Source organism: Falco punctatus (genome assembly GCF_963210335.1).
Source record: "Falco punctatus genome assembly, chromosome: 13".
NCBI lineage: Eukaryota > Metazoa > Chordata > Aves > Falconiformes > Falconidae > Falco > Falco punctatus.
Window position 1 is genome coordinate 10,844,498 of NC_137593.1, and position 24,398 is coordinate 10,868,895.

At 65.9% G+C, this 24,398-nt stretch overlaps 3 protein-coding genes across 15 annotated transcripts; 1 reads left to right on the forward strand and 2 right to left on the reverse strand.

Annotated features, from left to right (window-relative positions):
* Positions 1 to 64: 64 nt before the first annotated feature.
* Positions 65 to 14,907, forward strand: CLCN2 (chloride voltage-gated channel 2). Of its 13 annotated transcripts, XM_080409118.1 has the most exons (22): positions 65 to 2,258; positions 6,788 to 6,944; positions 7,424 to 7,555; positions 7,670 to 7,798; positions 8,351 to 8,484; positions 8,566 to 8,643; positions 8,732 to 8,810; positions 9,423 to 9,702; positions 9,818 to 9,919; positions 10,004 to 10,088; positions 10,166 to 10,321; positions 10,831 to 10,900; positions 11,088 to 11,198; positions 11,451 to 11,664; positions 11,762 to 11,895; positions 12,019 to 12,170; positions 12,252 to 12,357; positions 12,426 to 12,499; positions 13,562 to 13,600; positions 13,798 to 13,902; positions 13,973 to 14,059; positions 14,143 to 14,902. In XM_080409118.1, the coding sequence occupies exons 1-22, from the start codon at positions 1,662 to 1,664 to the stop codon at positions 14,344 to 14,346; spliced, it is 3,225 nt and encodes a 1,074-aa protein (XP_080265244.1). In that variant the 5' UTR covers positions 65 to 1,661; the 3' UTR covers positions 14,347 to 14,902. The 13 variants fall into 13 exon arrangements, with proteins under 13 accessions (XP_080265244.1, XP_080265252.1, XP_080265243.1 ...); XM_080409126.1 differs by having other exon boundaries at positions 8,351 to 8,643; positions 14,143 to 14,903; XM_080409117.1 differs by having other exon boundaries at positions 12,019 to 12,357; positions 14,143 to 14,903.
* Positions 14,908 to 14,913: 6 nt separating this feature from the next.
* Positions 14,914 to 16,789, reverse strand: LOC308072416 (heat shock protein beta-7-like). The gene is made up of 3 exons (XM_080409244.1): positions 16,529 to 16,789; positions 15,595 to 15,746; positions 14,914 to 15,120 (listed from the first exon to the last, which is right to left on the reverse strand). Exons 1-3 carry the CDS (start codon positions 16,629 to 16,631, stop codon positions 14,932 to 14,934), a joined length of 444 nt encoding a protein of 147 aa, XP_080265370.1. The 5' UTR covers positions 16,632 to 16,789; the 3' UTR covers positions 14,914 to 14,931.
* Positions 16,790 to 16,878: 89 nt separating this feature from the next.
* FAM131A (family with sequence similarity 131 member A) lies at positions 16,879 to 23,572 on the reverse strand. Its single transcript, XM_080409236.1, is given in 7 exon segments — positions 16,879 to 18,912; positions 19,329 to 19,457; positions 19,643 to 19,825; positions 20,117 to 20,210; positions 21,307 to 21,431; positions 23,039 to 23,082; positions 23,084 to 23,572. Coding segments are annotated over 7 exon segments (1,077 nt in total). The 5' UTR covers positions 23,140 to 23,572; the 3' UTR covers positions 16,879 to 18,466.
* Positions 23,573 to 24,398: the final 826 nt, after the last annotated feature.

Consider the following 24,398-nt stretch of genomic DNA (forward strand, 5'->3'; position numbering starts at 1 on the left):
AGCAGGCACGGGGCTGTGCCCCTGCATCCCACACTTGGCACCAGTGGAATCTGTGGGCCCTGGCCTTGCTGGGTTTGTGGGTGCATATGTGGGGGGTGGGTATTTGGGGTGCACAGGGTCTGCAAGCCAGTGCCACTGGCTGGTGGGGTGGTGCTCGCAGAGTGGCACCAGACAGGACCAGAGCAGGGTCCAGTGCCCACAGCCAGGGCTGTGAAGCCAGCCCTGCCTGAGCTCATGGTGGGGGCTGCAGACACAGCGCCTGGCAGCGGTGCCCACTGGCACAGGGGCAGCAGGGCTCTGTGCCCTGCACCTCCATGGGAGCACAAAGATCCGCAAGGAGGTGCCTGCCTGCAGCACCCACAGCAATCCAGTGCCTGGGTGTGCCACACAGCTACCCATACTGGTGCCAGGGCAGACCATGGTGCATGTTCTGGGGCAATGCTCCCCCAGTCACCCCAGTACAGCTGCACTGGACTAAGGCCTGATGGAGCCCATGGGAACCCAAGTGCTGCCACCTGCCCTTTTGTCCCCTGTGTGGAGGACCAGAGCACCTCTGAGGACATCACTGTGCTGGGATACACTGGGATGGCTGGGACAGCACCAGAGCTATACTGGAACACATGTAGGGAAAGTAACACTGGGCTTTACTGGGACAGCACTGAGGCATACTGGCACAATAACAATGCCATAGTGGGACTGTATTAGCCTATACTGGCATTGCACCAGAGCTGACAGTGGGCTAGACCGGGATGGTAGTAGGGCAATAGGAGGACGGTGATGGGGAATACTGGACTAGCATGTGCCCTGCATGCTGAGCCAGGTGTTCTGCCCTGTGCATGCCCATGGACATGCAGGTGCCTGTGCCAGCAGGATGGCAGAACCTGTGGTGGCCTTGCAGTGTGGTGGTGGCCTGCAGCCAAGCACACTGGTGGCAGCAGGCAGAGGGTGCGTCCTGGCATGGGACTGCACCTCCGGATGAGTGTCCCGGCTGCCACGGGACAGTGCCAGGAGCTGACGAGCGAGGAACGAACTCTGTGCCCGGGCACACAATGAGCAGGCAGCCCATTTTATCACCTCCCTGCCGCAAACCAGTTCATGTCCGGTGATGAACCCTCCCAGGCTGGCGCAGGGCATATCCCAGCCCCCAGCCCGGCCACCATCACCAACCCTTGGGGTTGCCAACGTCAAACTGGAGGGTGGCACCTAGGCGGTGAGAACTAGCCCGTTCCCGGTCCCGCAGCACCAGCCCAGCAGTGCGACAGCTCCGTCTTTCCCTGCACCAGTTCTTGCCACGAAGGTGCCATGCAGTGCCGTGGAAAGGAGGGTGAGCTCAGCCCTGTCGGCTGCCCCTGAGGCCGTGGCAGTGGTCAGACGGAGGTCCCAGCAGCCAGCCTGCCATGCTGGAGCGCCTTGCTCGAGGATTGCCAGTGCCAAGCTCTGCCCGTGTGCCCATCCGGAGCGGGCCGAGCCACCGCTGCCCAGCAGGCTCAGCAGTGAAGACCGGAGCCCACCTTCCACCCCTGTGGCTGGCAGTGCTGGGACACTGAGCAGCACCACGGTAAGGATGCGCTCCCTGCCAACTTCAGGGTACCCCTGGTGACCCCAACAGCAGCGAGGTGCCTTGTCACCCGTAGGCAACCACGGGTCCCCCTGTGCCTTCAATGCCAAGACCTCAGGCACTCTGCCCCCCAGACCTGGCCATGGCCATGAGCCCGGGGGCTGGCTGTCCACAGTACCCCCTGCGTGGTCTTCCCTGCCCCAGCCCCGCTGCCCACATCCCACCGAGGGGAACCGAGGGGAACCGGGTGGAACCGGGGTCCAGTGGCAGTGCCAGCCCCTCGTGCCCGGGGGAAGAGGGACCAACGCGTCCCGGGGCAGCCGTACCCGCCGTCACCCCACGCCAGCCTTTACCTCCCACCCGCCCCCGCCGGCTGCCCGCGAGTGCCCTCCTCAGCCGGGAAACCTGTGGGCAAGGACCACGGGTGGAGGGGCCGCCGCCGCAGGGCAGAGCCCCCGGCCGGACACCCCCAGCCCCTGCCCGGCGCTCGGTGCTCGGCGCTGGCTGCCGGTGCCGGGCGCTGCCGGCGGAGGCGGAGCGCGGCCGGTCCCTCCCCCGGGCAGTGCCCCGGCCCGCCCCGCACGGCCCGGGAGGAGCCGCCGCCGCGGGCACCGGCACCGGCACCGGCAGGGCCAGGAGCGGCGGCACCATGGCCTCCGAGAGCGAGGCGCAGCGGGCGCTGCAGTATGAGCAGACCCTGGTGAGTGCGGCCGGTACCGGGCGCCGGGGGGCTCCGGGGGCTCCGGGGGCACGGGGCGCGGCGGCAGCCTAGGGGAGGTGGGCGGTTTGGGGGTGCTGCCCTGTTTAGGGCGGCGGTACCCGGTTTGGGGTGCCGTCTCCCGGCTGTGGTTGGGTAGGACATGGGGACGGGGTGCCACCCCACAGCCCCCCCGGCGGTGGAGGAGCCTGAGCCCCCACCCCAGGGCAGAACTTCTGCATGCACCTCATTCCCCCTCCCCCCATCACTGAGGGGGAGATGCGGGACTCCCAGGGGCACTGCCCGGGCACCCTTCACCCCCCTGTTTGCACGTCCTCAGCCCTCTGCCCCCAAGATAGTGTATCTCCCCCACCTTCAGCCTTAGCCCCATGTTTGCGACTCCTTCCCCTCCGAGGCCTCCCTGCTGGCACCCAGGTGCCTGGCTGTCCCGGGGGTGTCCTCCCTCCCCACTGTGCCTGCGGCCTTCCAGTGCCCGTGGTCCTTGGACACCCAGGCAAAGGTGCTTCTTCCTGGCCTCCCCTTGGGATGGTGACCGGGGTGGCTCAGCAAATGGGTACTTTGCCCTGGCAAAGGCATTCAGACAGGCAGGGCCGGGGAGGTGGGCAGGGAAGCGGTACCCGTGCTTCTGCCCGAGTCTGCCGGGAGCCTGAGTCAGTTGCTGTGAGTGGGGCCGGCCCTGCTGAGGCTTACCCACCTGGCGTGTGGGCACGGGGTAGTGTCGAGGCACTGCTGCGCCGGGCACCCTCTGCATTGTCTTCCCAAGCACCCAAAGTCCTTGTCTGGGGGGGTATCCCTCAGTGCCCACCCCAAGCTGCCCCTTCCCAATCACTGTTGGGTGGCTGTGGGCCCCGACCAGCCATGGGAGCCCTGGCTGTGCCGCCAGCATCTCCACAATCTTACCCACCCCGCGGTGCCCCGCTAGCAGAGCTGAGCTGGGGAGCGGCGGGGGCACGAGCAGGGGTGCACAGCACTGTCCGATGTGCGCCGTGGGGCACCTTCCCCACCCACCCCAGCACCAGACTGCCTCCCGGGTGCTGTGTCCGCAGTGGGTGGGCACAGAGGTCAGCCCAGCCAGGCATGGCGGGACAGAGGAGCCTGCGGGCAGCGTGGGAGGCGAGAGGCACGCTGGGCAGCCTTGCACGGCGCCGGCAGGCAGACTTTGTCCTCCTTTGCCCCGGGCGGGGTAGCACCCCTGCCCTGGGTGCCCCAGGGTGCCCATCCCCAGGGTGCCTCCCCGTGAGAGGCTGGTGAAACTGCCTGGGGCTCAGTGGGTGAGGCTGGGTGCAGGCTCCTGTCCCACAGCCTCACGCCAAGCTTTTGGGAGCTGCCTGGGTACATGCCGGGCAGCAGGGGTGCCCAGCCCTCCCCAGCGCATCTGAGCCAACATGAGTTCGTGCCAGCACCTGCCAGGAGGGTCAGAATCCAGCTGGAGCCTGGCACGGGCTGGTCCAAGCCAGACTGCCCTGGGGACAGTGCTGGGGACAGCTTTTGCTGCCCATGTCGACTGCCGGGGCTTCACAGCCAGACTGCAGGGCTGTGCCCAGCTGTGCCCAATGAGCCCCATCCCCACCCCACATCCTTACCCCTCCGCCACCCCAGATTTCACCAGCTGTGGCGTGCCATGACTGTGGTGCTACTGGGGGCTGGCACAGCACCAGCCCTAAAGGGCTTCCTTGGCCACGGTGTTGCCTCCCTGGGGACCCTATGCTGGGTGGGTGCCCATAAGAACCCCCAGTTCTGCCAAGGGTGCTGGTGTGCATGGCAGCCCCGGTGCCCCCTGCATGCCAGGCTGCCATGGTGGGGACCAAAGGGCCCCCAGGGCAGGGGATTAAGCTTGACAAACTGCCCTTGTTCACTGTGGAGGCTCAGGGTGATTAGAGCCTGGCTAAGACAGGCAGCGTGACAAACACCCCCGGCCTACGCCTGCCCACTGCCAGCCCAGGGGACCCCACACCCCCCTGCCTTTAAATATCTGCCCCCCAGATCACAGTTTTGGGGGAAAAGTTGGCTGGCATCAGCCATGTGGAGGTGGGTACCGCTGCCAGGCAAGCTCTGTGCTATGGGACAGGGTGGCACGGGGACACGGCAGCATCAGATGCCAGCGCCTGCCCCAGGCACAGCATCGCCTGGGTGCAGCAGGCACCGCGGGCTGGCACTGCCCAGGGCTGCGGCATAGCCAGTGCCTGCAGCACAGGAGCCCAGGACTGACACAGCGGCCTTGGCCCCTGCCCATGTCCCTGGGTGCCCCCCGCCAGGCCCCCCCGTGCCCGCTCCCTGCCTGCCCGGCACTGTGATTGTTCAGCTGCTTCGTGGCGGAGGCCGGAGTCCCGGGGCTGTTTGTGTTTCAAAAGGCTTTTGTGGAAAAATAACCAGAGCGGGAGGAGGAGGAGGAGGAAGGAGAGAGCCCACCGCTGGCCTTCATCACAGCCCCACGGCCGTCCCAGGGTTGCGGGCACAGCAGCTGTGCCTGCCCAGCACAGGGCAGCCCCGGGGTTCCATGCCCTGCCTGCAGGGCTGTGGCACAGGGCAGAGGGGTGGCACAGAGTGGCGGGGTGGCACAGGGTGACAGGTGGCATGGGGTGGCACAGCCCCTTTGCTTGTATCCCTGTTGTTGCCGGTGGGGTTGGCTGCAAACAGGGGGCAGAGGGGGATCCCCCCCGCCCCCGCCTAACCAGGCTGGAGACCCTGGGGCTGGGCATCCCCCTGGTGCCCCATCACACGGAGTGCAGCATGGCAGCCCCTGGCACGGCTCCAGGGGGTGGGCATGGAGCCAGTCTGAGGGACACTCAGCCTGGGGGTGCCCCAGTCCTGGCCGGGGCCAGCCATGGGGCAGCAGCGGGGCTGGGGGAGGCAGGCGCTTGGCAGGGTGACAGCACTCCTCAGGGTGCCGGCCTGTTTCGTGTTCCAGAGGAAACAAGCTTTGCCCGAAGGGAGCCTTTGAATGCAGGACCCCGTGCGGGGCTGGGGTCCTCCTGGCAGCCAATGCTGGATCCAGCCCCCCGAGGTGGCTGTGCCGGCATCCCCACCCGCCTCATGCCTTCCCCCCAGCACATTTCCATAGGGAGAGGAACTGCTGAGCCTGTGCTGAGCAGGAGTTTGGGGTGAAATCGCTGCCAGGAGGGGGGCAGCATGGAAATTAACGTGCCCTCTCCCTCCCTGCTTGCCTCCCCACTCTCCTTCCCGCTGCTGAGCACAACCCAGGTATTAGACAGCAGAGAATCCACCCGGCGCCGCTCTGGCTGCTTTCTGCTCCCTGCCAAAGGGACCTGGGCAGAAGTAATGCCCCGTGAGAAACGTACCTTCATGCTGTCCCCACGGAGAGCTGGCACATGCCAGCAGGCCAAGGGGTGTAAATGGGACCAATGGGTGTAAATGCCCACGTGCCAAGCACAGTGCCCACCCGTGTCACTGCCCCCGCGCCGGGCGCCAGCCCCGGCCATGCTGCAGAGGCAGGCGCCCTGGCTGGGCAGCCACGCGCTGCACTGGCACAGCACGGCGGGTGGGCACACCATCGGCATGGGGCTCACGTCGCCCCGACGTGGGAGCCTGGCAGGGCCCCCGCAGCCCTGAAGTCTCCCTTTGTGCCGGGCCAACCTCTGGCGCTTGGCATTCAGGTCGTGCTGGGGGGAGTGAGGTGGAAACCAAGCAACCGAGTCCTTGGCAGTGCCCTCCAGCGCGGGACCAATGCCCCCAGCTCGGCGGGGAGGACGGGCACAAAGAGCTCCTGGCTGGCACGGCGGGCACTGCCAGGGCCACCCCCCTGCCACAAGGGCCAGGCCACGTGCCATGCCACGGTGAGGCAGGAGGCAGCCGAGGAGGAGGGGGTGCCCCCTACGTGGGCACGGAGCTACTCACACCTCCTGCTCCCTAAAACCCCCTCCTCACAGCCCAGGGACCGCTCTGTGCCCAGTGCTCTCCCATGGGACTGGGGGTACACCCTGCCCCCCACTGCCCTCCTGCCTCGCTGCTGTCAGCTGAGACTGGCCAGCTCGTGTCACGTGTGGCCTGCTGAGGCAGCCTCCCAGGGGGGCATCCCAGCCCTGCTTTTAGTGATGCTGAGGGGAGGCTCCCGCAGAGTGCCAGCACAACCTCAATACCAGCCCTCAGAGAGTCTCCTGGCCGGGCTGGCTGCGCTCCCATCACTGGAGGCCCTTCCCTACCCTCTGCCAGCCCAGCCCGGTGCCTGGGGCACCTGGGCAGGGCCAGAGACTGGTACCAGCGGTGCTGGCTGCCTGCTCTGGGGGTGTGGGCGAAACGGTCGCCATGATCCCCACACACCTTATCTGCCCGGCCCCCTCCCGTCCCCCGGCGGGCAGCCAGGGACCCCCAGAGGCACGGCAGCTCCTTCCCTTGGGGGTGCCACGGCTGCCTGTCCCCTCGCCTGGTGTGCCCTGGTGCTAGGAGGCCATGCCAGCCTTTTCACTGCTCCTCTGCCTCCGTTTCCCCACTTGGGCATAGGACCGGGGGTGTCAGCACCCCAGTGACACCCCTGCTCACTTCTCCTCCCACAGATGTATGGGCGCTACACGCAGGACTTGGGCACCTTCGCCAAGGATGAAGCAGCCCGGCTGCGGCTACAACAGGGGCATGGGGAGGGGGACACGCCCCGGCCCCGCCGCCCCTCAGAGCTGCTGGAGTACACCCAGGGCCGCTGTGCCCCTTGCCGCGGTAAGGGCCGCTGGGGACAGGGACATGGGGGGAGCGTCAGTGGGCACAGCCCCATGGCAGCACATGGTCGGGGCACAGCTGCCCACCGTGCCACGGTGGTGGCGGGTAGAGTTTCTCTGGCTGTCATGGGACACCGGCGCCGAGGACAATGCCACCTGCCCGACGGGCAGCAGGGACACAATGGCCCAAAATAGCCGGGCATGCCGCGGGGACCAGGGGCCCCCAGCCCCTCTGCCTGGGGCTGTGCCAGGGGGGCTGTGCTTGTGGGAGGCGCATGCCCAGCAGCGCTGTGTGCAGCTATGCAGCCTGTCATTCCTGCCCGCTGGTGGTTGCGGCAGGGCTGTGACGGCTGGGCACGGTGGTGCTTCTGCACCGGAGGGTGCTGGTAGTGCTGGGTTGGTGCAGCTGGTTGTAAGCATTGTGTCCCTGTGTGCCCATCCCTGGGGCACCTGGCCCTGAGCCTGTCCTTGTGCCCACAGTCTGCGCCTTGCAGTGCCAGCGGTTCTTCATCTCCAAGGTGGGCGAGGACTGGGTCTTCCTCATCCTCTTGGGGCTAGTCATGGCACTGGTCAGCTGGGCCATGGACTTCGCCATCGCCACTTGCCTCCAAGGTGAGTGGGCATCTGTGGGCTTCTGGAATCATGGTGGGGCATGAGGTGGCTGTGCCACTGGACCATACCATGCCCCTTGCCACCCGTGACCCACCTGGCTGGCTGTGCCCACAGCCCAGAAGTGGATGTATGGGGGCCTGGACACCAACATGCTGCTGCAGTACCTGGCCTGGGTCACCTACCCCACCGTGCTCATCACCTTCTCTGCTGGCTTCACCCAGATCCTTGCCCCCCAGGCCGTGGGTAGGGCACCCAGAGGGTTGCCTGCACCCTAACAGGGTGTGCCCTCCCTGGGGCTGTGGGTTGGGAGCTGCCTGGGTGTTCTCCTGAGCTATGAGGGTTGGGGATCCTGGAGGTCTTCCAAGGGCTAAGAGCTGGTTTTCAGAGGGTCTCCTGGGGGCTATGGGGTGGATGTCCTCCTGAGATATGGGGCTGGGGGTGTTCCAAGGGCTATCGACTGGTCTGCAGAGGGTCTTCTGTGAGTTAAGGGGTGGATGTCCTCCTTGGCTATGGGGCTAGAGGTCTTGGGAGTCTTCCTAGGGCTAAGAGCTGGTCTTCAGAGGGTTTTCTGGGGGCTGTGGGATTGGGGTTCCCTCAGGGCTATGGGCTGAGCTGTCCCTGCACAGCCATGGGGCTGTTCCTGCCAACTGTACTGTGGGGAGAGGTATCTCTGGGGTCTCCCTATGGCAGCGGGGTGTGGCAGAGCATCAAGGATCTCCCCCAGAACTATGGAGCAGGGGCTCCCCAGTGTCCCCCCTCCATGGCTGTGGGTCAGGGCTGTCCCTGCGGTGCCAGGCTCAGGGATCCCCGAGATGAAGACCATCCTGCGGGGTGTTGTGCTGAAGGAGTACCTCACCCTCAAGACCTTTGTGGCCAAGGTGATCGGGCTGACGTGTGCCCTGGGCAGCGGCATGCCCCTGGGCAAGGAGGTGAGGGCAGTGCCTGGGGCGGGGTGGGCAGGGGGCCATGGTGGCGGGGCACTGTCCTCAGCCCTTGCGCTGTCCCTGCAGGGTCCCTTTGTCCACATTGCCAGCATGTGTGCAGCCCTGCTCAGCCGCTTCCTATCCCTCTTTGGAGGCATCTATGAGGTAAGCAGTGCAGGCTGGCCCTGGGGGGGCTCCACCTGTGCCCCCCAGCAGGTTGGGCAGTGCCCACTCACCCCCGGCTTCCCTGCAGAATGAGGCGAGGAACATCGAAATGCTGGCATCTGCCTGCGCCGTTGGTGTTGGCTGCTGCTTCGCCGCCCCCATCGGAGGTAGGGTCACCCCGGGCCCCCTGCACCCCCACACACCTCCCACCCCGGCACCGGGGTCTGCCCGGTGAGGCAAGCAGGACCCCCCAGGACAGCTGGCAAGGGAGAGGGCAGTGCTGCTCAGCAGGGAGGAGGAAGGGAGGAGCAGGCACCATCCTCCCGGAGGTGTAACATCTGCTCTCGTCCTCTCCCCTGCCGCCCCGCGCTCCAGGGAGCTCCCCACTCCAGCCCTGCTGAGCTCTGCCCGTAGGTTGGTGATGTGTCTGACTCTCTCCTTGCCCTTTGCCTGCTGCACTGCCCCAGCTGTCTCTCTGTCCATCCGTGTGTGCCCCACCCCACCCCAGTGCCACCTGCCATGTCACTGCTTGTGTCCCTGCGCTACCCTCTCGCTCGCGCTGACTGCTGCTCCGCTGTGCCCACTGTGGCCAGCTGGGGATGGGCCACGTGCTTTGCCAGGGAAGCCCTTGAACTGCCCCATAGCATGCCCATGGGGCCGGCCGGGCCCCTGCGGGCTGTGCACGAGCGTAGGCTCGGGGGGGGGGGGGGAAGCATGCCAGGCACCAGGGTTCCGCCTGGGTTTCGCCGCCTCCCTCGTGCACTTCTCCCTGGTGCCAGGGGTCCTCTTCAGCATCGAGGTCACCTCCACCTTCTTCGCTGTCCGCAACTACTGGCGTGGCTTCTTCGCCGCCACCTTCAGTGCCTTCATCTTCCGTGTCCTTGCTGTCTGGAACAAGGATGAAGGTACCTCCAGTGGGGTGGGGGGCACAGGGTCCACCCCACCCAGCCCCGCTGACTCCTGCCATCCCTCAGAGACAATCACGGCGCTGTTCAAAACCCGCTTCCGCCTTGACTTCCCCTTTGACCTGCAGGAGCTGCCCGCCTTTGCTGTCATTGGGTGAGTGTGGCCTCCCCTGTGCCCATCCCATGGCCCCAGGGATGGTGGCACTGGTGATGGCCATGGCGGTGGTGGCAGTGGGACATGTGGATGCTCATCCCTTTCCTCTGCCCAGGATCGCCAGCGGCTTCGGGGGCGCGCTTTTTGTCTACCTCAACCGCAAGATCGTGCAGTTCATGCGCCGGCAGAAGACCATCAACCGCTTTCTCATGAAGAAGTAGGTGCCTGGCGGTCCCTGGCACCAGGGCGGTGGAGCCGGGGCTGCACCGACCTCACCCCCCACCCCATGCCACCCTGTCAGGCGCCTGCTCTTCCCTGCCCTGGTGACACTGCTCATCTCCACGCTGACCTTCCCGCCTGGCTTCGGACAGTTCATGGCTGGCCAGGTACCCACCATGGGGTGGCATACCAGTCCCCACCCCGGGATCATCACCAACCCCAGCTGACCCCTGCCCATCACCAGCTCACCCAGAAGGACACCCTGGTGACACTCTTCGACAACCAGACGTGGGCCAAGCAGGGGCTCAGTGATGAGTTCGAATACTTGGGCATCCTGGAGGCCTGGCGCCACCCCCGCTCCAATGTCTTCGTCACCCTTGTTGTCTTCATCCTCATGAAGGTGCGTGCCTCCTGCCCCTGCCATCCCCAGGATGCCACCAGGAGGCTCTGGGGAGGGGGTCCTGGATGCCCACCAGGGAGGTGCTAGATGCTTGCCAGCAGGGCGGCACCAGGAGGCACTGGGTGGCTGTTCTCAGAGGCTACCAAGGTGTTGGCTGGGTGCTGCTGATATGCCATCAAAGAACTCCTGGCTGGAGCCGCCAAGGTGCCAGCAGGAGGTGCTGGCGGGGTGCCATCAGGTACCACCAAGGAGGTGCTGGCAGGGTGCCCTCAGGTGCCCCCAGGGAGGTATGGCCACGTGCCACCAGGGAGGTGCTGGCCAGGTGCCCCCAGATGCCACCAGGGAGGTGCTGGCAGGGTGCCCTCTGGGAGGAGCGGGATTGCCCCACGGCACGGTGCTGTGCCCATGTGCTCCTCCACACCAGCTGGCTGTGGGGCACGGCTGGGGCAGGAGGCAGGGCTGGGCTGGAGGTGGGGGTCAACTAACAGGTCTCTGCAACCTCCTTGCAGTTCTGGATGTCAGCCCTGGCCACCACCATCCCAGTGCCCTGCGGAGCCTTCATGCCTGTCTTCGTTATTGGTGAGAGCCTGTACCCTGCACAGGCATGGCGGAAGCAGGGAGCTGCCTGCCAGCCCATGCTGGGGCACCCATGGGTGTCCCCAGGTCTCCCCTTCCCCAGCAGCACCAGGGCAGAGGAGAGGGCATGAGGCTGGGGTGGGTGCCGGGAGAGCCCCTACACCCTCTCCCAGCCCCTCTCTGTGGGCAGGGGCAGCCTTTGGGCGCTTGGTGGGGGAGAGCATGGCAGCCTGGTTCCCTGACGGCATCCACACCGACAGCAACACCTACCGCATCGTGCCAGGGGGCTACGCTGTGGTGGGTAAGCACCGGGCTGGCACAGGGACACTGTGGTGGGCATCACTTGGAGATGCTCCAAAGGAGCCAGTGGGTTCCCCAGGGCTGAGGTGGTATCCCCAGGTACTGGGGGTGACACCACCACTGGGGATGTCCCTGGGAGGTCCCAAGGGCTCTGGGTGTGGTGGATGTCCTAGGGGTGGGGACCTAGGGTGGGGAGCCAGCCTGGCAGGCAGCACCTGACAGCCACCCCTGTGTCTCCCGGGGATGGGCACAGGGGCAGCTGCACTGTCAGGTGCCGTCACCCACACGGTGTCCACGGCCGTCATCGTCTTCGAGCTGACAGGGCAGATCTCGCACATCCTGCCTGTCATGATCGCCGTCATCCTGGCCAATGCTGTGGCCCAGAGCCTCCAGCCCTCCCTCTACGACAGCATCATCCGCATCAAGAAGCTGCCCTACCTCCCTGAGCTGGGCTGGGGCCACCACGAGTCAGTGTGTCCCCCTGCCCTGTCCCCAAGCCCCTCACCAGGCACAAGGGGAGGGGGTGGCATCACTCTGAAGCCACTGTTCACCCTCCCTGGGCAGGAAATACAACGTGCGGGTGGAGGACATCATGGTGCGAGACATCCGCTACGTCACCCTCAACTGCAAGTACCGCGACCTGCAGCACGTCTTGCACAGCACCAAGATGAAGAGCCTGCCGCTGGTGGAGTCAGCTGGTGAGATAAGGGCAGGGGGCTCTGCTGGCACCCACCCCAGCCATGCAGCGTGCCAGGATGGGAGGGGTGAGGGTGGCAAAGGGGACATCGGGAGCCAACATGGCCCCTCACTGCCGCTGCCAGAGTCCATGATCCTTCTGGGCTCCATCGAGCGGGCGCAAGTGGGAGCCCTGCTCAGCCACCAGCTCAGCCCCCAGCGCCGGCTCCAGGCCCTGCGGCAGAAGATGCTGGCCGAGGATGGGCACCGGCTCTCTGATGCCAGCATCCGCTTCCAGGTGAGGGGGGTGGCCGCTGCGGGGGATGTCGGGCCAAGGTGCCTCCCGCCACCATCCCTCCACCACCCCGTCCCCCCACAGATCAGCACGGAGGCCTCCTCAGGCGCCCCTGCCCACACTGCCCTCCGCAAGCCCCTGAAGCCAGCGCTGAAGCGGGTGCCCAGTAGCCCGGCTGAGAGCCCCCCGGGTGAGTCTGCACCCGGCTCCCCCAGCCCCCCCTGCACCTCCCCGCTGACACCCGCTCCCTGCCCACAGCTGGCACCACCGAGCACACCGGCATCGCCCTCAAGAGCCTCTTTTGTGCCAACCCCACCACAGAGCCCACCGAGGTGAGCACCCAGCCCTGCCTGGTCCTGCCTGGCCCTTTCTACCTGTTGCCGTCCTTTCCCATCACTCCCATCCCTTTCCATCCCTTCACACCCCTTCCCGCTCCTGCCCGTCCCTGCCCCTTCCAGCCCATCCATCCCACCACTTTCCATCCTTTCTCATCCCTGCCCCATCCTGCCCACCCCTGCCCATTCTCATCCCATCCCTTTCCATTCCTGCTCAACCCGTCCCGTCCCTGCCCATCCTTGCCCATCTGTGTCTCTTCCCTTCCCTGCCCATCCCTGCCCATCTGTGTCCCATCCCTTCCCTTCCCTGCCCATCTGTGTCCCGTCCCTGCCCATCCTTGCCCATCTGTGTCCCTTCCCTTCCCTGCCCATCCCTGCCCATCCCTTCCCGTCCCTGCCCATCCCTGCCCATCTGTGTCCCATCCCTGCCCATCCCCGCCGTCCCTGCCCCTGCGGTCGCTGCCCCTGGCCATGCCCTAACGCCGCTGTCTCTCCCCGCGGTGCCAGGCCCAGGGCACAGCCTATCGCAAAGCCAAACGCGTCCGTGTTTCCATCATGGTAAGCTGCGGCCAATTGCAGGCTGGGCACAGCTCCTCTCAGCCAATCAGAGCCCAGTATGGATTATATGAACCAATCAGGGTGCTGGCAAGATTCTGTTTGGCCAGTCAAGTTTGGCCTGTGTCTATGTAGCCAATCTCGGACTGTCCTGATCCTGCTCAGCCAATCAGTGTGTGACTTGCCAATCCCAAACCTTCCTGGCGAATCATGCCTTACCCGGAGCCTCTCAGCCAGTCATGGCCATGGGATTTGCCCCACTTTGCTCAGCCAATCATGGCACAGCCTGTGTTCTCTCCACCAATCACAAGCTTGGCTCGTCCCACCTTGGCCAATTGGGGTGTGACCTGCATCCTCTCAACCTGACCTGCCAGCTGCCTGCACGTGCTGCCTGCAGTGCCCTGCTCCCTGCTGCCTGCGCCCTGCTGGCTCCCTGCCTGTAACCAGCGTGCAGGCAGGCTGCCTGCTGCCCTGCCAGGCTGCTCATGCTTGCCTCTTCTGCAGGAGGAGATGGAGCTGGGTGACAGGATGACCCCGGCAGAGGTGAGGGGGTGCACCCAGGTGGGCAGGACTCTCCTGCCCACAAGCACCCAGCAGACCCCAATGGGGTGCCAAGGCCTGCGTGGGCAGGGGGTAGGGATGCGTACCCCCAATGTCCCTGTAACACTGGGTGCAGGGAGTCCTTTACACACCCCCAGGGGCTGTGCCCCTCACCCTGCCCCATGGTATTCCCCCCACAGATCCTGGAGTGGGAGGAGCAGCAGCTGGACCAGCCAGTGGACTTCAGCAGCGCCAAGATTGACCCCGCACCCTTCCAGCTGGTGGAGCACACCTCGCTGCACAAGGTGCACCCGCACCCCCCTTGACCCCCACCCAGACCCCCCAGGCCCTCAACTCAGCCCCCTCTTCCTGCAGACCCACACCATCTTCTCGCTGCTGGGCCTGGACCATGCATATGTCACCAGCATTGGGCGCCTGGTGGGCATGGTGTCCCTCAAGGAGGTGAGCGGGGTGCAGTGGGGCTGGAGGGGCCCAAGGGTGGGGGCACCCAGAGCCACCTGCCCATGGGTTTGGGGTGCCCACAGCTGCGCAAGGCCATTGAAGGCTCGCTGACAGCCAAGGGGGTGAAGGTACGCCCACCACTCGCCAGCTTCCGTGACAGCACCACCAGCGCCAGCGAGCCTGACACCACCGCCCTGCACCAGCTCTGGGACCGCCACCAGCACCACACCATGCCCCGCGAGGCCGGACCTGTGGGCGATGATGATGACACCCCCAAAGGCCAGTGAGACAGGGTCCCCCTGTGTGTCCCCAGGTGCCACAGGGACCCCCAGAACCTGCAGGGGTATGCCCACCCTGTGCCCACTTGTGCCAGGCTCGGCATGGGGTGGGCACCCTCAATCCATTGCTGCTGCCCCTCCCTGTGCCAGGGGCTAGCTAGGTGCCCCCCACCTCCCTGCCAGCTCTTGGGGCTTCCCACTTCGCTACCTCTGCCTCCGCCAGCCCCCCGTGCCCCCCAGCATAGCCAGCACCCCCATGGGCACCACAGTGTCCCTGCTCAGGGTGGCACAAGGGGCAGAGGGGCATCAGGTGGGGGTGCCCACGGGGACATGGGTGGGCACCACCTCCCTCCTCAGCATCTCATGGCTGGGAAGGGGGGTCCTTACCACCTCTCCGCTGTGCACCCCTCCCCACCCCATGTAAATACAGAGATTTTTATATTAATTTAATAAAAGGACTTTATAAACAGAGCCAGAGTACCAGGAGCCTGGAGGTGGGAAGGGGGCATAGCCAGCGGGCACCAGCCAAACCTCACCATGGTGCCAGGGTTGGCATCACCTGGGGCATGAATCCTTTCCTTACCCAGTGCCAGCTTACAGCGTGGCCTCGCTGCGGTACAGCAGCTGCGGGGGCTCACCGGGGCGGGTGCTGGTATGGCGCTGGGCAGTGATGACCAGCGTGCCAGCCTCGGTGAGGGTGCAGCTCACTGACAGCGGGTCCATGTCCTCGGGCAGCTGGCATTTGTGGGTGAAGGTGTCGCAGACAGTGCCATCCTCAGCCACCTGTGGGGAGGCAGTGCCAGCATGCTGGGTCAGGGCATGGCAAGGCACAGCATGGTGGTGCACAGCACATTCCCAGTTACTCCAGTGCTAGTGATGGGGCAGCTCCCAGTCACCTCAGCTGCAGCAGGGAGCTCAACAGGGCAGTTCCCAGTTAACCAGTGACACCACTGCCAGCAAGGACTGTTCCCAACTGCCCCATCACCACCAGCAAAGAATGCAAGGGGGCAGGAGTTCCCAGTTGCCCCATTCTCAGGGAGGACAGTGCCCAGTTACCCCAGTGCAGGAGAGGCGCAGTGGAGCAGGAACTACCTGTTGTCCCATCACTGGAGGACAGCCCCCAGTTACCCCAGTGCCAACAGGAGCCATTCCCAGTTAGCTCTCACTGCAGGAGAGGGTGCCACAGGGCAGGACCCCCGCTGCTGCATGGCCAGAGCAGGGTCAGAATGGATATGCTGTCCCCCTGGGGCGTCTCACCTTCTCAGCCTGGATGGCAACGTGGCAGTTGGAGATGGTCACCACGATGTCAGGGGGCTTGAACTGGCTGACGTCGGCCACCACCTGGTAAGTGTCACCCTGGGCACGCACCCAGGTGCCCAGGCTGCAGGGACACATGGCTCCTGGGGACCCTGCGAGCATCAGGGGGCTACCAGGCACAGGGGCATGGGACCCAGGGGCTGAGGCAGTGTGGGAAAGGCTGGTGACACTGGGAGGGGTGGCTGGGGGGTAGCAAGTGGCACTGGAGGTTTGGGAACATTGGAGGTGCTAGAGGGTTGCAGGGGGAACTGGGTGCCCCAGGGGTATGGGGTGGTACTGGGTGGTCTGGAGTGGGAGTCTGGGGGTAGCAGGAGGCACCGGCGGATCTGGGGCACCCAAGGGCACTGGGGGGTGGTGGTGTCTGGGGGGGCACTGGACAACCTGGGGACAGCAGGGGAATGGAGCAGGAGGCTGGGGACACAGGATAGCCAGGGAAATCCGGGGGGAGTGGGTTGGGGGGTGCACTGTGGTTACTGGTGGGCTCTGGGTGTGTACAGGGAAGTGGGAGGCTAGCAGGGTACTCGGAGGGGTCTGTGGCTCAGTGGGGCTGAGGACATAAGGGCAGCCAGGAAGGTCTGGAGGGGTGGGAAAGGGGGATGGGGGTGGTTCTGAGGACACTGGGAGGCTCAGAAGGGTCTGGGGAGGGGGCAACTGGGGACCTGGGGGTATGCACAAAGGGACTGGACAGGGTGGGGACTGGAGGACAGCCCAGAGACCCGTAGGACAGTTGGGGGGCAGTCGGGCTTCCCCTCTCAGCCCTCCTGGTCTATGTTGAGGGGTGTCCCACACCATGCGCAAGCACAGGGCAGTTGGATAGCCCTTGGAGGGGCCCTCCCTGGGGTAGCAGGGACCCCCACGCCCCCATCCCCATTACCTGGGTACCCGAAGACCTCGTGTGCCCGTGCCCCGAAGGGTCCGTGCCGCCGGTCCCCCTCGAAGTGGGGCTCACCATGCCCCTGGCCGTAGGCACGGTACATGGGTGCTGAGGCAAGCGAGGCCGTGGCTCCTGCTGCCTGCGCCCCCCGGGGCCCCGGCACTGGGGAGGGGGCCGGCTGTCTGCCACCACCAGATGCCCATAATTAGGCACCCCGGCCCCAGGAATGCGAGATAAGGGCCGAGGCCTCGGGGCCGCGGGGAGGGACGTGTCGCCACCGGCAGCCTGCCACCCCCGGCCCCCCAGCGAGGAGTTGCCCCCCACCCACAAGAAGAGGTGCCTGCCACAGCACTCACACGATGGACTTTATTTGAGACCTGGCGGGATGGAGGGGGGGTGCCGGGGTGTGGACACCCCATGGGTACCCCCACGGGCACCGCCACAGCAGGGCGGGGGGCTCAGGCAGCTCCCGCGGGTATGCACACACGTGCACATGCACATACACTCAAACGCACGCACGCACACGTGCACACACACACGCAGAGCAAAGCCCCCCCCCCCATCTGCAGGCACCCTGCGCCCCCCAGCCCATCCTGGTGCTGTGGGGAGCATCTGCTGTCCCCAGAAAGGGGATGGTGGCAGGTGACAGGGAGCCCATCAGCGTGGCTGCCCCCTGCACCCCCTCACAGCTTGGCCATGCAGAGAGAGGGGGGCCAGCCCCGTGCCAGGCACCCCGCGGCAGGGAGGGAGAGTGGGTGCTGTGCCCGGTGGAGGCTGATGGGCAGTGCGGGGGGGTGCATGGGAGCAGAGGCGTAGCTGGTGCTGGGGGCACCCCAGGGTGCGGGGCTGGGGGGGGCCGTGGCCGGGCTGGGCGAGGAGCAGCATGCAGCGGGCAAGCGGCCCCACAAGAACACGTGCCATGCGGGAAGCGGGGCGCAAGCATTGGCAAAAAACTGGCATTCCTCCCCCAAACGGCGTGCCCGGACCCCTGGCACGGCCCTGGGGACCCCCGAGCCGGGTTGCCACCCCCAGCCAGGATGGGGGGGCTGTTTGCCCTTCATGTAGGCACTTGGTTCCCTGCTAGGGGTGAGTGACTCAGGGATGGGGACATCAGTCCCGCTGCCTCCCCCCCTCTCTCCACCCCACATTGCCCCACAGCAAACCGGAGGGGCCCTGGCTGGGCTGAGCCCCCTGCTGCGGTGCTGGTTTGGGGGTGCTGTCGCTGGTGGCCCAAAGCCCCCAGCCTGGGGGCCTGTGCCCACCCGGCCCCCACCCAGCCCCACAGTCTCCCCATGCCAGCCCCCCACAAGTACAAAAGTATAGAAAGCCCCCGACACGGCGGCACATTCACAGCGCCTCGCCCCCCCCCGCTGGCCCTGTGCTCCAAGACAGAAGTTCACAGTTTAAAACTCGGTCCGATAAAAGCTGGCTGGGGAGAGAAAAGGCCCCTGTTCCCCAACCCCCCCCAGCCGCCCCGAGCCGAGGGTGCCAGGCACGGAGTGGGGGCACCACAGGGTGCTCGGAGAGGTTCAGCCATGCCAACGGGGCAGGGGGGGCTTGTGCCCAAAAGGGAAGCCCAGGTGGGGTTTGGGGGGGAACATGCGAAGAACCAGCCCCACTGATTCAGTCCTGCCAGTTCTGGGGGCACATCTGGGCATCAGGGCAGAGGTCGGACCCCCTCAAGCCCTTCCCCGCGCCCCTTCCCCACTCTCATGCAAAAATCCAGGAGGACAACGATGTGGCCAAGCAGGGCCAGGGCACGGCGGGGCACACTGGCTGGAAGGGGAGCTGCGGTGGTCTCCCGAACCCCCCCTGCGCCCCGATAGCAAGGGGGAGCAGCGGTAGGGCCTGTCCCTCGCCCAGCACAGGGTCCGGCCAGAGGGTTGTGACAGGGGGGGCTGGACCCCCGCCCGGAGAGGCAGGGCACCCCAGGGGGCATCAGGGCTCTTCGGCCTCCTCCTCCTCCTCCAGCGATGCCACCCCAGAGGAGGCGACGTCGGAGACTTTCCGGCGGAGTGGGAAGTCCTTGCTCAGCACCACCTCATCCTCAGTGGGTGAGAGGCAGGCTTCGGCGTAGGACACGGAGTAGAGGGAGTCCTGGCACCGGAGCCGTGCCAGGCCCTGCAAGGCACTTTGGCTGGCCGGGGCAGGCAGCTTGGGCAGCAGCAGGTCCTCGCCCCCAAGGGAGCCCAGCAGTTTGGCAGTGAGTTCGGAGGGGGACACCATCTCCAGGCTGCAGAGGCTGGAGCAGAGAGTCTCGGGGGAGAGGGTGTGCGATGAGTCGCTCTCGGGCTCGCAGGAGCCGTGCCGCACGCCCAGCTGGCACAGGTGGCCCTGCAGTAGGTCTCGCAGCAGTGCACTGGCAGGCACCGTGCCGGGCAGCTCTGCAGGGAATCAGGATGTGCAGGGTCAGTCCAGGGCTGATGGCATGAGGGGCTGCCAGGTCCCCACTGCCCTGGGCCCCACAGGATGGGAGCAGTGGGAGGGGAGCAGCCCCACAGCAGGCACCATGCCCCCTTTGCCCGCAAATGGCTGCGTGTGTGGCACTGGTGACAACCAAAGGAAAAGCAAAATATGCTCTGGCACTGGGGAGGGTGTCACATTGCAGGGCTTCCCCATCCCTGGCATGGGCACTGCTTTGCCATGGTGCCAGGCAGGGGCCCTGCCTCGTAAGGGGGTGGCCAGGCTGGGGAGCATGGCCAGGCATCAGGCACCCCATTCCTTCAACCCTTGGCACCAACAGTGGGACACCAACACCCACACCAAAACACGGCGGGTGCCTGCTCCCCGTGGCACTTACCGGTGGGCTGGGAACTCTCTGTGGAGGGCATGAAGTCCTCATCATAGGATTCATCATTGGAGTCATCCCCGTCCACCGATGACCAGGCTCGCAGCTTGGCCTCAGCAATGGCAAACTGCTCCGCCACACCTGGCAGGGGACATCCACAGGTCATGCGTGCACTGGGACGTGCCCCCAACAACCCCCTGCCCCAGCATCCCTGTGCCCACAGTGCTGTGGCACCAATGGATGGATGAGAACAAGCAGTCCCACCACCCCTGCCCCCAGCCGCAGTGGGAGATGTGCCCGCTGGCCGTGCCCTGCGCGGTGCCCACCGGCAGCGAAGCGTGCCTCCTGCTCGCCCTCGCTCAGGTGGCAGTAGGAGCTGAAGGCGCTCTCCAGGGCAGCTGGCGGCTCCACAGGCTTGCACCAGCCCTTCCACTCGATGAGGTGGGCAACACGGCCCTGCGCCATGGCCGTTGGCTTCGTCACGTGCTCCTTCACCACCTGCGAGATGCCTGCGAGATGTGCCCCTGCGTCAGCACCCCCTGGACACCCCGAGTCCCCTCCATGGAGCCCACGACCCTGGGACCCAGCACCCCCCGCCTCCAGCCCTTGAGACATGACACTTCTGTGCCCTCCTCTGGGGTACCACCAGGGACCCCAGGGTCACCTTAAGCCCTCCAAACCCCAGAGGAGTGACCCCAATTCCTGCCCCAAGAGGCTCAGCCCCCTTGGCCACAGGAGACCCCCCCTTCCCTGGATGCTCCCCCACGCACTCCTGCGCCCTCGGGCAGGCGAGCAGTTACCGTGCAGTGAGGAGCGGGCCAGGGCAGCAATCTCCTGGATGGTCAGCGCGCGCCGTGACTTGGGCAGCATCTCGACAGTATCCTCAACATTGACCTGCAGGAGCGGGCAGGGGTGTCACAGCCCTGGGCCACACTGCCCGCCCCTTCCCTGCTGCCTGACACTGCTCCCTCTCTGTGAACCCCATGGCCTGGGAGGAGGCTTAGCCCTGCTTGGTGCCCACCCCATGAGGTCGGTGGTGTCTGTGCACACACGTGTGTTACAGACACGCATGTGTTACAGGCACACATGCACAGGCGTGCAGAGGGATGGTTACAGCCACTACATGTAGGGCAGTGGGTATATCCACACCTGCACCTGTGTGCATACCTCCATAGACTGTTAGTACACCCCTATGCTGCTGTTACATGCACATACACCTTGCATTCATAAGTGCATGCACATACATACACGCACAGACGTGCTCGGTGCACACACGTGCCTACTCACGTAACGACGTGTACACACACAGACACTCACAAACATGCACAGACCATAAACACACACGTGCACTTGCTACACACACATGCACACACACACATCCCCTCACTGCAGGGGCCCTTCTCACTATGCACATGTGAACTCACCACATGCACACGTGTGCTCACTGTGCACAATCCATGTGTGCATGTACCGCACACACACACACTTGCTGTACACACCTGCACAGGTGCACACGCACACACACACGTGTGCATGCCCTGTGCTAGCTGGTGCCACTGTCTGTCCTCTCCAGCTTGTGCATGTGCACACACACACACACACACACACATGTGCGTGTGCAAGGCCACCATGGCCAGGCTCCCCAGTGCCTGCTCCGAACATCCCGCTGCATGTCCCCATTGCCTGTCCTGGCTGCACCAGGCCTCAAGCCCATGGCCACGGGGGAAGCGATGCAGGATTTGGAGGCGCGCAACAAATTGCATTGCCATGGCAACGAGGCACCGTGGACTGATTTCTCCCAGGATACAGCCCGGCTTGCAGCTGACGTCAGAGCAGCCCCAGAGCCGGCTGCTTGCTGGCAGGGCCGGGTGGGCAGCGGAGCAGCGGGCACCAGAGCCCCCCGCTCCCCCGGCCATGGCCAGGACAGGTGCCCCACCGTGGGGTACGGCACACAAGGACCCTGGCTGGGCACCGTGGGGCTTGGTGGTACCTGGAGGAAGTCCTGGCTGTCGAAGGAGGCCTGGCGCACCAGGCGGGGCAGTGGGCGAGCAGCACTCAGCGGTGACAGTGCTTTCACCTCCTTCCACTCCACGCACAGCGTCGTGTCCACAGCCACTGTGGGAAGAGCCAGGGCCAGTGTCAGCACCTCTGTTCCCACATCAGCCCCCTCAGCCTCAGGGCAGCAGTTTCTCGCCCAGTCTGAGACCAGACACAACTCGTTGCAGGGCTGCCCCGGAGCAGCCAGGTGCTGCGGCACGAGTGACTCACGCCCGGGCAACTCTTCCACCTGTGTCAGCGGTAACGCAGGGCCACAGCCTGGCACCGGGGACCGGGCGCCTGTCCCGGCTTGGCAGCTCTTTAGGGAGGGGTGGGGGCAGCTGGGCCAGGCTGAAGGGGACGGAGCGGGCCAGGCGCTAGGTGCGTGGAGAGAGGCGGCGCTGGGCCATGCTGGGGAGGGGCTGGCATTCCTTCACCATCTCAAAAATCCCCCTTCCCAGTTCCGCATCCCTGGGGCCAGAGGGAGAGGAGCAAAAAGGGATAGGGGGGGATAAAAGCACCCACACTCTACCTCCACCACAACAGCCCAATCCCCTGGCACCAGCACCCCACACGGATGGGTCCCCAACACCTCGGGCACTGACTCCCAAGCACAGAGTCCAGGCAGGGTCCCCTGTCACTGTGGCCCCTAGGCCAGGCCAGTTCCCAATGGCCAAGGCAGGACATTCCTGAGGAGCCTCATTCCCCCTTCACCAAGGTGGGCCGAGCTGATGTAAACTGGCTGTAAGGGGGGATTTGGGGAGCTGAGCAGCGCTCCTGCCAACCCCTATCTGTGGGTAGCCCCTGGCTCCCGGGGAAGCTGCAGATGGCATCACCCCCACCCCCAGCTGTGGGCAGGGGCACCCCGTGGTGGTGCCCCAGCATCAACAACCCTACCACCCTAGCAACAACACCCCCAGCACCCTCCAGCGTGCCTGCAACACCCCCAGCACCGTCCCAGCTCCCAGAACACCTTCGGATCATAGTCACAGCCCCCATCCCTCCTGCAGCACCCCCAGGACATCTGTGGCACCCCCACAGCACCCCACACCCTGCAGCCCACCCCTGCTAGCCCCCATATCTCCTCCAATAGCCCCCCAAACACCTCTGTCCCACTCATAACACCCCCATAAGCACCCCAGCCCCACAACCCCTTCCCAGCCCCCTGCACCCCACACACCACCCACCAGCTCCCCTAACACTGCACCCCAGCCCCTCCAACCCCCCCAACCCCTACACATCCTCGCTCTCCATCTCCCCACGCCCCCTGTACCACCAAGCTGCCCCAGATCAGCATCCCCAGCCCCCAGATCCCAACCCATTCATAGCTCACATCCCCCTATACATACCCGAGTCCTCCAGAGCCCTCAAGCTCCCTGTATCCCCCCAAATCCTCTGCGCTCCCCTCCCCACCTTCATACCTCCCCACATCTCCCAGCCCCCATAGCTTCCCAAACCCCACAAAGCACCCCACACACCGCTCCCCCACCCCCTAGACCCTCTCAGCTCCCCACGTATCCCCAACACCCTCACTGCATCACCCCACGCCCCCTACAGCAGCCTCCCCACAGCCCCCGCGCCCCCAGCACCCCCCTCCCCCAAGCCCCCCTCCAGCCTTCATACCCCCAGATCCCGCACGGTCCCCAGACCCGCCCCCCGGTCCCAGCCTGGTGCCGCTCACCCACCGATGGTGGTTTTGGAGCCGATGCAGCCCATGCTCCCGGGGGGGCCCCGGTGCGGGCACTACCGCCAGCGCCGCGCCGCCCGCATCGCCCCCCGGCCGCATGGGCGGCCCCGGGCAGCGCCCGCGCCCCGCCGGAGGCTGCTGCCGGGCCGGGCCGGGCCGCGGTGGCGGAGCCCCGAGCGGTGCGGAGCCCCGAGCGGTGCGGAGCCGGGCCGGGGAGCTGCACGTCGAGAGACGTCACTGCTGGGGGAGGAAGAGGAGGGAGAGGGGGAGGCGGGAGGGAGGGGAGGGAGATGGGGAGGAAGAGGAGGAGGATGGGGAGACGGAGGGAGGAGGGAGAGGAGGGGGAGGAAGAGTGGGATGAAGAATGAGGAAGAGGAAGGGAGGTTAGGAGGAAGGGGAGAGGAGAGAGGGGAGAAGGGGGATGAAGGCAGCCGGGGAGGATGAAGAAAGAGGGGGGCTGAAGGAAGAGGAAGAGGGGGATGGAGGAAGAGGAGGGGGGCGCGGGGAGGAGGAGGATGGGCGAAGGAAGAGGAGGGGGCTGAGGAGGAGGAGGGGGAGAGGAAGGCCGGGCACCGCGGAGAGCGCCGTGCCAGCACCGCGGACAGCGCCGCCCCGCCCGGCCCCGGGGCACCACCGCCCCCAGGGACCCCCGGCTCCGTGCGAGCCCCCGGGGGGCACAAGGGGCAGGGCCAGGGACCCTCCAGCGACGCGGCACCCCTCAGCACCAGGCCTGCCCATGAAAGGCGGGGGGACTGTGCCCCCGCCTGCCCCCCCCCCCCCCCCCCCCGCACCGAGGGGCTGGCAGCGCCGTGCAGGACAGGGCACACAGCCCACGCGTGCTGGGGTGCTGGGGGTCCCGCCTCGTGAAGCTGGGAGTGCACAGGTGGGCACAGGCTCTAGGGCATCACCTCCGATGGCACCACATCGACCTCCCCTGCAGGAGATCCAGGCCAGCGCCGATGCCAGGCTGACAGGTTAACCTGCAGCCAAAGGAGTCTGTTCATTCTGAAACCTACTGACAGCAATTAACGCTGCGGTACCCTCTCCCTGGCACAGAGGGGCACAGGAGCGCACTAATGGGGTGCCACCCTCCCCCTTGGCAAGCAGGGCACTGGAGCAGCCCAAGGGGCTCCCTCTTTACTCACTCCTGAGCATGGGGAGCTCCTGGGCAGTAGCCACCCCCAGGCCCTGCTGGCCTTTCCCTGCCAGCTGCTTCCCAGCATCGGTGCTGCCAGGGCTGCAGCTCAGGCAGCTCAGCCTCCGATCTGGGGAACAGCCTCCCGTTAATTGTTCTGTACCCTCTGGGCCACAGCCAGGGTGACTCAGCAAGAGGCAGCCCAACACAGCAAAGACCAGAG